Source organism: Scyliorhinus torazame, chromosome 7 (assembly GCF_047496885.1).
Source record: "Scyliorhinus torazame isolate Kashiwa2021f chromosome 7, sScyTor2.1, whole genome shotgun sequence".
NCBI lineage: Eukaryota > Metazoa > Chordata > Chondrichthyes > Carcharhiniformes > Scyliorhinidae > Scyliorhinus > Scyliorhinus torazame.
Genome location: NC_092713.1, coordinates 34,450,352 through 34,464,508, shown reverse-complemented (window position 1 = coordinate 34,464,508; position 14,157 = coordinate 34,450,352). Strand labels below are relative to the sequence as shown.

The window sequence follows — 14,157 nt, the reverse complement described above, 5'->3', positions numbered from 1 at the left end:
CTTTTCCGAGTGGGAAATATCAACAGGAGTCTAATTACCGTCCACTAAAAATCCTGTCAGAAGATTTCATACGGAACTGCCGATATTACTGACCTGAACTTAAATGTAAGGATGTGTAAATGTGGCACCAAATTGATTTCACCCAAGAGCATGTTGGTAAGTTGCTAAGTCTGAGTGTACAGAAAGCTCCTGTGTTTAGTCTGCTGACCATAGAACCTGCTGATTAGATTACCATCATGTGTCCTGATCCACTTTAGCTGTGTGTTCCCAAGTCAGAACCGGTCGTTTTCACACCTGTTCGAGACAGTCCCATGGCTCCACCTGCCTGATCAACTCTGTCGCTCAGATGCCAGTGTTTTTGCCTCTGAGTCGCAAGGTTGTGGGTATAAGTCCCACTCCACAGAATAGGGGCAGGATATAGCCACGCGTTAGTTAACTCTCGTGAGAGGCCAGAAACAGAGGCCCTCATTGAATCTTCCCATTCACCATGTGTGACGTCGCAGTGTCGTGAATTATGGGGTGTCTGGAGGGTGTTGGGGGTTTCCGGGATTGGGCGGGGGGGGGGGGGGGGGGGGGTCATGGCTGGTGTGGGCGGTCCTGAAGTCTGTTGCCTGCGTTGTTTGAAAGTTCTGAAGAGGGCTGTGTTAGCCTGGTGTCTGTGACATGGGGGTATGGGGCGACTGCGGGCCACATGGGGTGGGGTGCGATAAGAGTCAAGGAGGCAGACCTAATGGACTGGGTGAATGAGACCCCAAAAGAGAAGGCGACACGGTGCCCAGCCTGGGGTGGGGTGGGGTTGGCAAAAACTCTGGAGTGGACAATCCAGGAATCTTAGTGTAGAGGCACGAGAGCAATGAGATCTCGGAATAATGCAGCCCGAGTAGGAAGGGTGCCTATTTGCTTTGCCTATTCCTGAAGCAGAAAGCATTTATGCCCTCTGACATTCCTGAGGCTCATGCTCATCAAGCTAATTGGACATCAAGAGTTAACCCGTAACAATGTCAGTTGCCCACAGTCTCAAAGTCAAGGAATGGGCTGAAAACCCTTGGATTCAAGGCCTGGGCACACGGGATCGAGAGGCACTGGGTTTGCTTTTGTGTCGGTGCCTGACAGTCAGGATCCATTAACCCGCAACGTGGACCTCACTATTCCGCAGACCCTGCCCATTAGGGATGAGCGAATATCTATCCCTCCTGTCAGAACCCCCAGAGATATAGGGAATAAGGGAGGGGAGGTCGAGGGCGGCTCTGACTGTGTGAGGGCATTGGCAGAGGTCATGAAATGGGCATGGGAGGGTCCCTGAGCTGGGAGTGAGTGGGAGCCACCGACCGGATATGGTGTGGCACTGCTGGCGTCCAGGTCCTGCAGGCCAAGGAGTCAGGGGAGATACTGATGTTACCCGGCCTGACTGTCTCTCTCCCTCGCAGGTAACCGAGTGATATCGGTGTGGTGCCAGTGGAGCTGCTATTCTTCTCATCGCAGCTCTGGAGGAGCACTGACTCCAGCAGCAACTAACAGCGGCACCCAGGGAAGACCCAGCAGCAGGAGACCAGGGGGCCGGAGGGCAGGTTCAGGGGGGGCTAGAGGCTGCACCAATCATACAGGGGGCATGGTGGTGCAGGAAGAGACCAAGAGTGTGCAGGACCCAAGTGTTCTTCATGGAGTTGTTGAACAACATGTGCCATAGGAGGCTTCACCCCACCAGGGAGACTGTGCAGTACCTGTGCCACATCCTGGCTGACTTGCCGCCACTTGGCAGAGGAAGATACCCACTCCCTGCGGCCGTGAAGGTCATGGCAGTCCTCATCCTTTACACAGAGGGTAATCGACTTCATCCCTGTCACTCTCTGCACCCGTGGCGTCAAGAATTCCCCTTCATAACAAGGACACACTTCCACTCCCTCAATGTGCAGCTGGTGTGCGACCATCAGGTGCGATTCACGCGAAGGAGCGTGCATGACAGTGACATCCTCGGGCAATCGCAGATCCCTGGCATTTTTAAGAGACACCCCAGGCTGCAGGGATGGTTTGTTGGGAACAAATTTTCCGACCCCCCCCCCCCCCCCCCCCGCCGGGCCGGAGAATCGCTGGGGGGGGGGGGGGCGGCGTGAATCCCGACCAGCTGCCCCGACGCCGGCTGCCGAATTCTCCGGCGCCGTTTTTTTGGCGGGGGCGGGAATCGCGCCGCGCCCGTCGTGGGGGCCGTTGGCAGTGCCCCCCCCCCCCCCCCCCCGGTGATGCTCCGCTCCGCGATGGGCCGAGCGGCCACCCATTTTGGGGACCTGGCTCTGCGGGCGGCCTGCGGAGTCCTCGGGGGGGGGGGATCTGGGGCCCACCGATCTGCGGGTGGGCATGTGCCGCGGGGGCACTCTTTCCCTCCGCGCCGGTCGCTGTAAAGCTCCGCCATGGCCGGCGCGGAGAGGGGGATTAGGGGCGGGATCTAGGGCAGTAGCTCCTAACATGAGCTGTGGAGACCCTCCCAAGTGTGCCGCAAAAAAAGATTACAAATGATTCAAAATTCATGTAGTTAAACTAAAACTAACGTTCGTCTTCAGCTCTGTGGTTGGCACCTCCAAGACCCAACCAACCTTGGGCCTCCCCGGCTGGGAAAGAGCCGCACACGCGTGGGTTAGATTGTTTTATGTTGGCCATGCGCCTGACCAACGGGACTTGGAGCTGAAATCAAAGGTTTCAATGGACCTTAACAAAAATCCAAGACTCAAAAAGGGGACAAAAACCCTGGGACTAGCGAGAGAGACAGGGCGAGGTATAAAACAAACAGGAGAGCGGACAGGGAGTAGCTCACAAAGTTCCCAGTAAGGGACGAAGACAGAGAAATAGGAGGTGAGCCTCTAAATGTTATTACCGTACAGGGGTGAACCATGACAGAGAGCAGGTTGGAACCACTGGCCGAGGGTTAACGGATTGATGCCTGAGTCCTATCACTGCGAATAAAACATTCACAACGAGTGGGCCTAACCATTTGGCCGACATTGAGGGTCAGTGAAAAAAGCTGTGACCAGATGGGGAGAAACACTATGCCACTGGGAGGAGGGTTAAAGAACGTGAGGCATGAAAGGTGGTGAAGAACAATTATACTTAATTCAATGACATGTCCAAAAGTGATAATGATCCCCAACCATCTGTGCCTAACTTCACCACTGCCCACACTGTGTCCCTAGAATTCCGTACTTGCAAACCCTCCCATTATGTCTGGATGCGTTTCCAGGATAGACATTCAGGTGGAAATAACCTGCTGTCTTCCACACCCTGTTGCCTGAGATGCCCTTGGCGGGTGACCTCTGGAAGGCCCTGGCCTACCTTTTGGGTGGAACCGGTGTTGCCACATCGCCCTGTTCTGCCCACTGCACCTGAGTTGCAACAATCTCAGGAAGGGGAGATTCAGATTGGCTGGTCACTCCCAGGCCCCGGGATGTGCTGCAGTGGATCCTCCGCGCTCCGGGTGCTCGTGGGCCCCTGGATAACTACATGGGACGAAGGGGCAGCTGGAGTGAGCTCCAGAAGCCTCAACGTCATCTACCACTGCCAGTCCAAGAGGCCCGCTATTGTCTGCAACGTGCAGGTGAAGCCCTCAGCCATGGCCCTCAGGGATTGAGTCATGCTTCAGACATCTCCTGTCATCGATCTGACCTCTTACACCAGGCTTTGTACTGCGGACGCCGCCCTTGCTGTGTTGTCCTGGATGTCGTTGGCAGCGCCTTCTGGCATTCCCGGCCCTGCCGTTGCTTCTCCAGCAGCTGAGGGACGAACGTGTCCAGAGGCACAGCACCTGGCTGGGGCACAGCGGAGTCCTGGGGTCCAGCCGCCCTCCGACTGCCCGATCCCCGGGACGCAACCTCCTCCGATCAGAGGCTGGGAGGTAAACCCAGGATACAGCTACACTTCCTGAAGTCTAAATCCCCAAAAGCAGGATCTTGAACCCCAGAAAGCTTTCACGCACAGTTAATGGTCACAAGTCACAATGCAAGGAATGGCCAGTTCTTGTGGTGTTAGTTGGAGGCGATAGTGTCGGCCAGGACAACGGGGCACTGCACTATTCCCGAACTCCCAGAACAAGATGGGAAGGGTCACCGCTTAACATTACATCTGAAGAATAACACACCTACAACATGGTACTCACTCAGTATTGGACTGGAATGCCAGTTTAGATTGTAATCCATAAAATCCCGACAGTGCATAAGGAGTCCATTTGGCCCATCGAATCGGCATCGATCCTCAGCTGCACCTCTTTGGGCTGTGGGAGGAAACCGGAGCAGCCGGAGGAAACCCACGCAGGCACTGGGAGAACGTGCAGACGCCACACAGAGAGTCACCCGCGGCCAGAATTGAACCCGGGTCCCTGGTGCTGTGAGCCAGCAGTGCTAACCACTGCGCCACTGTGCCACTCAACTGAGGCTCAAACCCGAGGGTTGAAGGCACGGCCACCAACAGTGGGACGAAGGAACTTAACGAAAGTCATTGAGCTTTAAATCCACAGCCAAACTCAGATAATCGTGGGATTCCACCATGCTGGAGCTTGTTGTGGGCTAAGCTGTTGCCAAGCATCCTAAACCAGTTTACTTACTGCACCACCGTGTGAGGGCTGCTGGTAAATTCGTCCTCTTCCTCATAGATAAATGGCAGGCGACAATAGAAGAGCAGGTAGATAAAGAGTGGGCCTGCGTATTCAGTCAGGAACACCTACAGTCACAGGACGACACACAGGTACATACAAATGGCAGCTTAACGTGATGATTGGATAAAATACAAGGTAGACACAAGACAAAGGAGTCAAGGGTTAATGGGGGATGCAGACAGGCGAGTGGAGAGGAGACCGCAATCAGATCAGCTGTGATCTTCTCGAGGGGCTGAATGGCCCACTTCTTCTCCAAGGTCCCATATTCCTACGCTAAGCATTGCTTTTCCTTCAGTAGCTGCCATGTGACATTATCTCTATGACAGCCCAGACTGTGAGTATTATCTGGCCTGTTGGTAAAGCAGCGTTGAAGCTGAATCCAATTCTATCCACTCCTGCCATCTGCACATTGATATCACCCACTGGTTCGAACATTATCCCCTTTACTTAATCGGATGGTCCCGAGGTCAATGATATTTCCCATTCCTCAGAGTCATGCAGTCGTACAGCACAGAAAAGGCCCGTCGCTCCATTGAGTCGGCACCAGTCAAAAATAACCACCTAACTATTCTAATCCCATTTCCTAGCACTTGCCCCACAGCCTTGTCTGCCTTGGCATCGCAAGTGCACGTCTAAATACTTCTTAAATGTTATGACGGTCTCTGCCTCCACCACCCTTTCAGGCAGCGAGTTCCAGACCCCCACCCCCCTCTGGGTAAAAAGATTCCCCTCTAAACCTCCCACCCCTTACTGTAAATCTACGCCCCCCCCGTCACTGATCCCTCCACTAAGGGGAAATGTTTCTTCCTGTCTACTCTATCTGTGCCCCACATAATTTTTTACATCTCAAGCATGTCTCCCCTCAGTCTCCTCTGCTCCAAGGTAAACAATCCAAGTCTATCCAATCTGAAATGAAATGAAATGAAAATCGTTTATTGTCACAAGTAGGCTTCAAATGAAGTTACTGTGAAAAGCCCCTAGTCGCCACATTCCAGCACCTGTTCGGGGAGGCTGGTACGGGAATTGAACCCACGCTGCTGGTATTGTTCTGCATTAACAAGCGAGTTATTTAGCCCACTGTGCTAAACCAACCCCAGGAACACTGTGTTCAGTTGTGGGTACCACACCATATGGAAGACATGTTGGCCCTGGAGGGAGAGCAAGGCAAATTTACTGGAACGATACCTGGACTCCAAGGGTTAGATTATGATGGGAGATGACACAAATAAGGGGATATATTGGAAGGATTTTCTTATGAGGAGAAGTTGTGTATGTTGGGCCTGTACTCATTGGAGTTTAGACGAATGAGAGGTGACCTTACTGAGACATTTCGGATTCTCAGGGGGCTTCACAAGGTAGATGCTGAGAGGTTGTTTCCTCTTGTGGGAGAGTCTAGGTCCAGAGGGCATAATCTCAGAGTAAGGGTTCAATTCCCATACCAGCCTCCCCGAACAGGTGCCGGAATGTGGCGACTAGGGGCTTTTCACAGTAACTTCATTGAAGCCTACTTGTGACAATAAGCAATTATTATTATTAGGTGTGGTCTGGTGTGGCGGTCTGCTGTGCACCAGAATATGCGGCATTTGCTCGTCATTGCAGGCTCTGGCCACTGGGTGGCACTCTGGACCACAATATTGCTATTCTTGGCTCCCACGCCGCCATATTAGATTCCTTCTGTTATATTGTTTTGTTGAATGTAATTTCAACTAGTTGTTTTTTTCAACTCTTAATGCTTACACTTTAATTTGTAAATGGAATTAGCTATTGCCACCACCTCCCCCTCCCGCCAGCTGAGATTTGTCCCCAGCTTTTGTTTCCAGCCGCCTCTCAGGCCTCCTCACTCCAGAGATTACCCGGGGCCCTCCCTCGGAACATGCCCATTCAAGATGGTTCCTCTAGTTATTTTCAAATGGTGGAACATTAGATTTAAATATAGGTAAATATTGGTTTTAGTTCATTGAGGATTGGCACCCACTGCCTTTAACCCCAGCCATAAATAATTGTAGTCCCAATTCCCTCCGCAGGACCACCTCACACTCGGGTACAAAATGTCTGCTTAGTAACAAGAATTATCACAAAATAAATACTCCTGTCACCCTCGACATGGAAGCTCCACTCAAGCAACCTTTCCTCCTCTTCGTTCTCCCTCCCCATCCACAATCCACCCCTCCGTTCTTTTATCTTTTCATCCCCTCATCTCTCTCCACTTGCATCGTCTTCTTCCCCCGTTCCCCGTCTCCCCTCCCTCTCGCGCTTGCCCCTTCACTTGCACTCCCGTTTACTTCTGCATTGCTGTCTTTCTTTCCGCTCCCCTCTTCCTGTCCTCCGTTTTGTCCAGAACCTTGAAAGTTGTTTTCAAATGCCTGTCCATATCCCCTTTCCCCCACATTATTCATGGGGTCAGCTTCTGCCACCGTGACAAGTCCAGATCTCCAGCCAGGGATTTTTATTTTGCTGGCATTCTGCCTGAATTCCCATTTCATGACAGCAGAGACAGGGCATCCTGAACATGGGACACATCAATGACCCGGCTTGAACAAGGAACCACTCAAATTCCTGCCATTGAGCTGGAACGAAGACCCAGCAGCCAAAATGTCCATTGGTTGGTACACGGTTTGTCCTGTCTCTAATGTCATTGCAGTGTGTCCCTTGTTTACCCGCTGCCTTTTCCACTTCCCACCGTTTTCCCTCCTGCTCTCCATTCCTTCCCACTGCTGCTACCCACACTCCCTCCCTCCTGCACTTGCATTCCCTCCATCTTCGCATTCCCTCCTGCTCATCACTCCCTTCGATGTTCCCCCCCTCCCCCCCCCCCCACTTCCCAGGAAGCAGGAGGGAATGGTGAACAAAAAGGCACACGGGAGGTAGTGGCGTGACAGAGGGCGAAGGAAGCGACGAGCAGGAGTGGCGGAAGGTTGAGAGGGAGCAGCGAGGGGGGTGATAGAGAGGGAGAAGAATGTGGGGTACATTTCTCTATCTTTGTTAGCTCAATCAGAGGAATACTCACTGTGGTCCAGCCTACTTGTGGACCCAAATCTTTGAAGTAGAAGGTCGCAGTTGTGCCGACTGGGAGCGTCTGCAGAATTTCTTCATCGCGTACACACTTTCCCTCTGTGGAATGAACCGTAAGACCATGAGACATAGGAGCAGAATTAGGCCACTCGGCCCATCGAGTCTGCTCCGCCATTCAATCATGGCTGATATTTTCTCATCCCCATTCTCCTGCCTTCTCCCCATAACCCCCGATCCCCTTATTAATCAAGAACCTATCTATCTCTTCTTAAAGACGCTCAGTGATTTGGCCTCCACAGCCTTCTGCGGCAAAGACATCAACATCAGACAGAAGTGTTGAGGCAATGTGGAAACGCTCTCATACTCAGAATGGGAATCAAGCTGAAATTCAGAATGTTAAATTGCAGCAGCCTGGCTGGATCTGAACCCAGGTCCCTGAGGAGGGCAGCTGTTCAGTTTCACCTCACTAGTCCTGCTTAATTTGATTGAATATTTGAATATGAAAACAAGGTACCTCATTGGCATCTTCAACTATGCAAATGTATCCCTCGATCAACATCACAAGAAAAGGTGAGCCGGTTAATATCGCGGTTTGTGGCATCTTGATGTGCGCAAATTAGGTGCCGCGTGTCCTACATTACGACAGCGACTGCGCTTCAAATGCACTTCACCGGCTACAAGACACTTTCAGACAATGTGGAAAAACGCTCAATAGGTAGCAAGTCCTTTTTCATATTACTTTCAGAAATTTGGCTCACTGACCTGAGAACGCTCCCCATCTGCCGGAAGCCTGCTGGTTCCTTTCTGGAATAAGCTGAAGGAAAAGCAGCCAACCAACCTCCCCGTGTCACCCCACTGTTCCCGTGTCCCTCTGGGCCAAGAACATCACAGATCCCAGTTCCAGGTCTGCCCTCAGCAGTCAGGGTTTTACCATTGGGTTCATTGTCCCCAAGTCTGGAAGGCTCCGATTGCTAACTAACCCTCCGGCAACACGTGCGTGTATAAATATATATATTATTATATTAACATGTGCATGTGGAGGACAATTGTGATGCTTCCCCAGTCAAATAAGCTGCTGCTTCTCCCTGTTTAACCTTGCACATGAATGGTTGACATTTGAAAAGTGGTATTGGTGAGTGGCCCCCAGCTCTCCAGGAGAGGATGTGTGGGCCCCAAAAATCTGCATGCCCCCAGCCAGTCTGCTGGTTAATGTTGCACCCAGCCATACACAGTCTGGTCAAGGTGGTGGCTGGCTGGAGTGCAACGCAATCCATATTAGTTTCAGCCCAGTGACCAGAACCTCAATGTCACATCCACTAGACGCCAGACACGCCTTCGCAAGCAGATTCTTTCAGCTGGAAGCATTTCTGAAATTCCAGGACTATTAAGGTCGATAAACAGTCTTGTATGAAGGAGTACCGGCTGGAGGCATTTTCATGCAGGACACAGGTCTCGATGGCAGTTGCTAGGGTGAGTTGCTTAATTTTGAGGAGCTGCTGACGCAGCGGGTCCGACAGAACACCAAATACGATCTGGTCGCGTTTCATGGAGTCGAAGGTGGGCCCGTAGCCGCAGGACTGCGCAAGGATGCGGAGGTGTGTTAAAAAGGATTGGAAAGGCTCGTCCTTACCCTGCAAGCGCTGCTGGAACAGGTACCTTTCGAAGCTTTCATTGACCTCTCTGCTGAAGTGGGTATCGAATTTGAGGAGAACCGTCTTGTACTTTGTCTTGTCCTCGTCGTCTGCGAACGTGAGGGAGTTGAAGATGTGGATGGCATGTTGCCCGGCCGTGGAGAGGAGCAGAGCAATCTTCCTGGTGTCCGAGGCGTTCTCCCTGTCTGTGGCTTCGAGGAAGAGCAGGAAGCGCTGTTTAAAAATCTTCCAATTGACCCCGAGATTGCCGGCGATGCGGAGCGGCGGCGGCGGGTTGATGTTCTCCATACTTCAGGATGCCGGAATGCTGATTAGTTGCAGGTGGGTCTCAGAAGTGCTAGTATGCAACCACTCCTTGTACCATGATGTGTTGGGTGTTCTGGATCACATACAGGTCACCAACACTGGAAGTGGTGCAACTCTATTTTATTATAAGGTTAACGATATTAACATACTTGAACTGTGGGTAAATGCAATGCCAGCTTTAACTGTTGACCCTTGCCTAGTCCTAACCAGGTGATGCACTCAGCACATGGTGAATGTCTGTGTTGCAGGCTGTGAGCTCTGTGCTCCGAGCTGGCTGCTACTAGAATGAGCGGGAACTCTCCTGTCCCCTGTCTTTATAGTGCGTGTGCTCTCACTGGTGATTGGCTGCAGTGTTGTGTATGCTGATTGGTCCCACTGCATGTCCATCAGTGTGTGTGTGTGTGTGTCTGCTCCATGATATACTGGTGTATATTATGACACCAGTAAGTCGCCGTTGCTCAATCCGCTCATCCCCTGCAAATTTTCTAAATGAGAACCAAATTGTCGATGCAGCTGAATGAAATGGTTTGGGTCCAAATGAAGGCACTATGAGCAGGCATTTTGTCTCCCAGAGGGCCTTGGAATTCTCTCCAAATGTTGTCCTTCAATGACCACAGACCTCGTAGGGTTTCAACCTCGTCTCCCGAGACTCTGTCCCCCTGAAATTCTCTATCCCAGGGAGCAGTGGAGGCTAGGTCATTGAATATATTCTAGGAAGAGGGAGTTAGGTTCTAGATCAACAAGAGAGTCATGGGTTTTGGGCCACGGGAGAGGCAGGAAAATGGAGTTAAGGCCACGATCAGATCAGCCTTAATCTTGCGTGATGATAGATGTGCTTGACGGGCCGAGTGGCCTACCCCTGCTCCCATTTCTTACGTTCCTATGTAAACAATGGTGACTAAGCCCATTAGGGGTGGAGCAGATGCCAACATCTCCTCCAATCACTAATGATGACATACATAGAACCATGCAGTACCGGAGGCCATTCGGCCCATCGTGCGTGTCGCAGCTCTTTGAAAGAGCTGAGACCCCGCAGGCACGGTGAGAATGTGCAAACTCCACCCGCAAAGTGACCCGGAGCCAGGATTGAGCCAAGGTCTTCGGCGCTGTGAGGCAGCAGTGCTAACCACTGTGCCACCACGCTGCCCGGCGAATTAATGTTCTGCTCAACGTAGATGAAGAGCTGAAGTTGTGCTGGAGTGCAGACTCGGGAATCCAGGGGGACAGAATCTCGGGAGACGAGATTGAAACCCTACGCGGTCAGTGGTCATTGAAGCAGTCCGGGACAACATTTGGAGAGAATTCCAAGGCTAGATCTTGGAAAGGGAAGAGTGAAGACTTGCAATTCCTCATCAAACTTTGTTCCTAATAAGTTAGATAACCATATCTAACCTAACATAAATGCAATTTAAGCTTGTACATTGCAAAAAGGTACTTACTGGGATCTAATCTGATGGATTGCCTTGCTGGATACCACTGAGGATCTGAAAAAGAAATGCAAAAATAGGATTTATCTGTTATTGTGAAGATGTGGTGAGTTTGGGATTGATTCTAGATCATGGAACCCAGATTTCCCATTGGGGCATGATTCATATCAGAACAGTGGTGCAATCAGATAACTGTCCGTCCAAACTCACTTATCCCAATTTGTCATGTTTTCCAGGGTCAGCAACATTTGCATAATCAGGTTAAACATTGAAAGAAGCTGCTATTAGTCGATTCAAGAAACAAGGGGTTGCATTCTCCGATTCTCAGGCTATGTCCTGACGCCGGTGTGGGAAATGGTTGCCTTTTATGACCGAACATTCGGCGTGAAACGGCCACCGATCCTTCGTTTGGCTGGGGGCCAGCAGCAAGTCAGCGTAGAGCATCCGGCTCTAGCTGCCGATACGGCCGGAGATTTGGCGGGTCCTTGGCTGTGCATGCACATGGCGACGGCCAGCAGCAACTGCACCATGCAACATGGCGACGGCCAGCAGCTACTGCACCATGCAACATGGCGACGGCCTGCAGCAACTGCACCATGCAACATGGCGACGGCCAGCAGCAACTGCACCATGCAACATGGCGACGGCCAGCAGCAACTGCACCATGCAACATGGCGACGGCCTGTACCAACTGCACCATGCAACATGGCGACGGCCAGCAGCAACTGCACCATGCAACATGGCGACGGCCAGCAGCAACTGCACCATGCAACATGGCGACGGCCAGCAGCAACTGCACCATGCAACATGGCGACGGCCTGCAGCAACTGCACCATGCAACATGGCGACGGCCAGCAGCAACTGCACCATGCAACATGGCGACGGCCTGCAGCAACTGCACCATGCAACATGGCGACGGCCTGCAGCAACTGCACCATGCAACATGGCGACGGCCAGCAGCAACTGCACCATGCAACATGGCGACGGCCAGCAGCAACTGCACCATGCAACATGGCGACGGCCAGCAGCAACTGCACCATGCAACATGGCGATGGCCAGCAGCAACTGCACCATGCAACATGGCGACGGCCTGCAGCAACTGCACCATGCAACATGGCGACGGCCTGCAGCAACTGCACCATGCAACATGGCGACGGCCTGCAGCAACTGCACCATGCAACATGGAACGGCCTGCAGCAACTGCACCATGCAACATGGCGACGGCCAGCAGCAACTGCACCATGCAACATGGCGACGGCCAGCAGCAACTGCACCATGCAACATGGCGACGGCCAGCAGCAACTGCACCATGCAACATGGCGATGGCCAGCAGCAACTGCACCATGCAACATGGCGACGGCCTGCAGCAACTGCACCATGCAACATGGCGACGGCCTGCAGCAACTGCACCATGCAACATGGCGACGGCCTGCAGCAACTGCACCATGCAACATGGCGACGTCCTGCAGCAACTGCACCATGCAACGTGGCAACGGCCTGCAGCAACTGCACCATGCAACATGGCGCCGGTCACGCCCGGACCTGGTCAGCAAAATAGTGTCCCCCTTTTGGATGGCTCGTGGCCCCGGACCACCCCCAACTGTTTCTCCAGCCCCTGCCAAAGTCTCCCATGCCCACGGATCAGCCCTCCCCCGACTGTGGCAGCGCTGGACTGAGTCCGCAGCCACCATGCCGGGTTCCCAATGGGTGAGACTATGAGAGACCCACGCTGTCGGCAACTCGGCCATCGGGGGTGGAGCTTCGGGGCGTGGGCTTCAGGCAATGTCCTTAGGCCGTCGATATGGTGCGCGCCGTACTCCTAGAGTACGCCGCTTCGGAGGGGGGAGCATCACGAAAGCGGCGCCGCCCCCGATTTAGTCGGAAACGGGGATTCTCTGGCCGAACGCAATTTCTATATTGTTTACCGGAGAATCCTGCCCAAGGAATTTCGAACCCCATTTATACCACTCCTCTACCCATTCTACACCACTCCCCTACCAATTCTATACCACCCCAACCTATTCTATGCCACCCCAACCCATTCTATACCACCCCAACCCACTCTATACCACTCCTCTACCCATTCTACACCACTCCCCTACCAATTCTATACCACCCCAACCTATTCTATACCACCCCAACCCATTCTATACCACCCCAACCCACTCTATACCACTCCTCTACCCATTCTACACCACTCCCCTACCAATTCTATACCACCCCAACCCATTCTATACCACCCCAACCCATTCTATACCACCCTAACCCACTCTATACCACTCCTCTACCCATTCTATACCACTCCCCTACCAATTCTATACCATCCCAACCTATTCTATACCACCCCAACCTATTCTATACCACTCCCCAACACATTCTATACCATCCCAACACATTCTATACCACCCCAACCCATTCTACACCACTCCTCTACCCATTCTATACCACCCCAACCCATTCTATACCACCCCAACCTATTCTATACCACTCCCCAACACATTCTATACCACCCCAACACATTCTATACCACCCCAACCCATTCTACACCACTCCTCTACCCATTCTATACCACCCCAACCCATTCTATACCACCCCAACCCACTCTATACCACTCCTCTACCCATTCAATACCACTCCCCTACCAATTCTATACCACCCCAACCCATTCTATACCACCCCAACCCATTCTATACCACTCCCCTATCAATTCTATACCACCCCAACCTATTCTATACCACCCCAACCTATTCTATACCACTCCCCAGCACATTCTATACCACCCCAACACATTCTATACCACCCCAACCCATTCTACACCACTCCTCTACCCATTCTATACCACCCCAACCCATTCTATACCACTCCCCAACACATTCTATACCACTCCCTTACCCATTTATAGCACTCCCCTACACATTCTTTACCACTCCCTTACCCATTTATAGCACTCCCCTACACATTTTTTAACCACTCCTCTACCCATTCTATACCACTCCTCTACCCATTCTTTACCATTTCCCTACACATTCTTTACCACGCCTCTACCCATTCTATACCACTCCCCTACCAATTCCATACCACCACAACACATTTTATACCACTCCCCAACACATTCTATACCACT

General features: G+C 52.1%; 1 protein-coding gene across 3 annotated transcripts in view; it reads right to left on the bottom strand.

Annotated features, from left to right (window-relative positions):
- LOC140426134 (very-long-chain enoyl-CoA reductase-like) overlaps positions 1–14,157 on the bottom strand; it is a 158,396-nt gene that overhangs the window by 17,260 nt on the left and 126,979 nt on the right. For all 3 annotated transcript variants that reach the window (XM_072510532.1, XM_072510533.1, XM_072510531.1), the window contains 3 exons: positions 11,046–11,090; positions 7,644–7,747; positions 4,586–4,701 (listed from right to left, as the gene is read on the bottom strand). In XM_072510532.1, the coding sequence (XP_072366633.1) occupies positions 4,586–4,701; positions 7,644–7,747; positions 11,046–11,090 (265 nt within the window). The remainder of the gene's footprint in view (positions 1–4,585; positions 4,702–7,643; positions 7,748–11,045; positions 11,091–14,157) is intronic.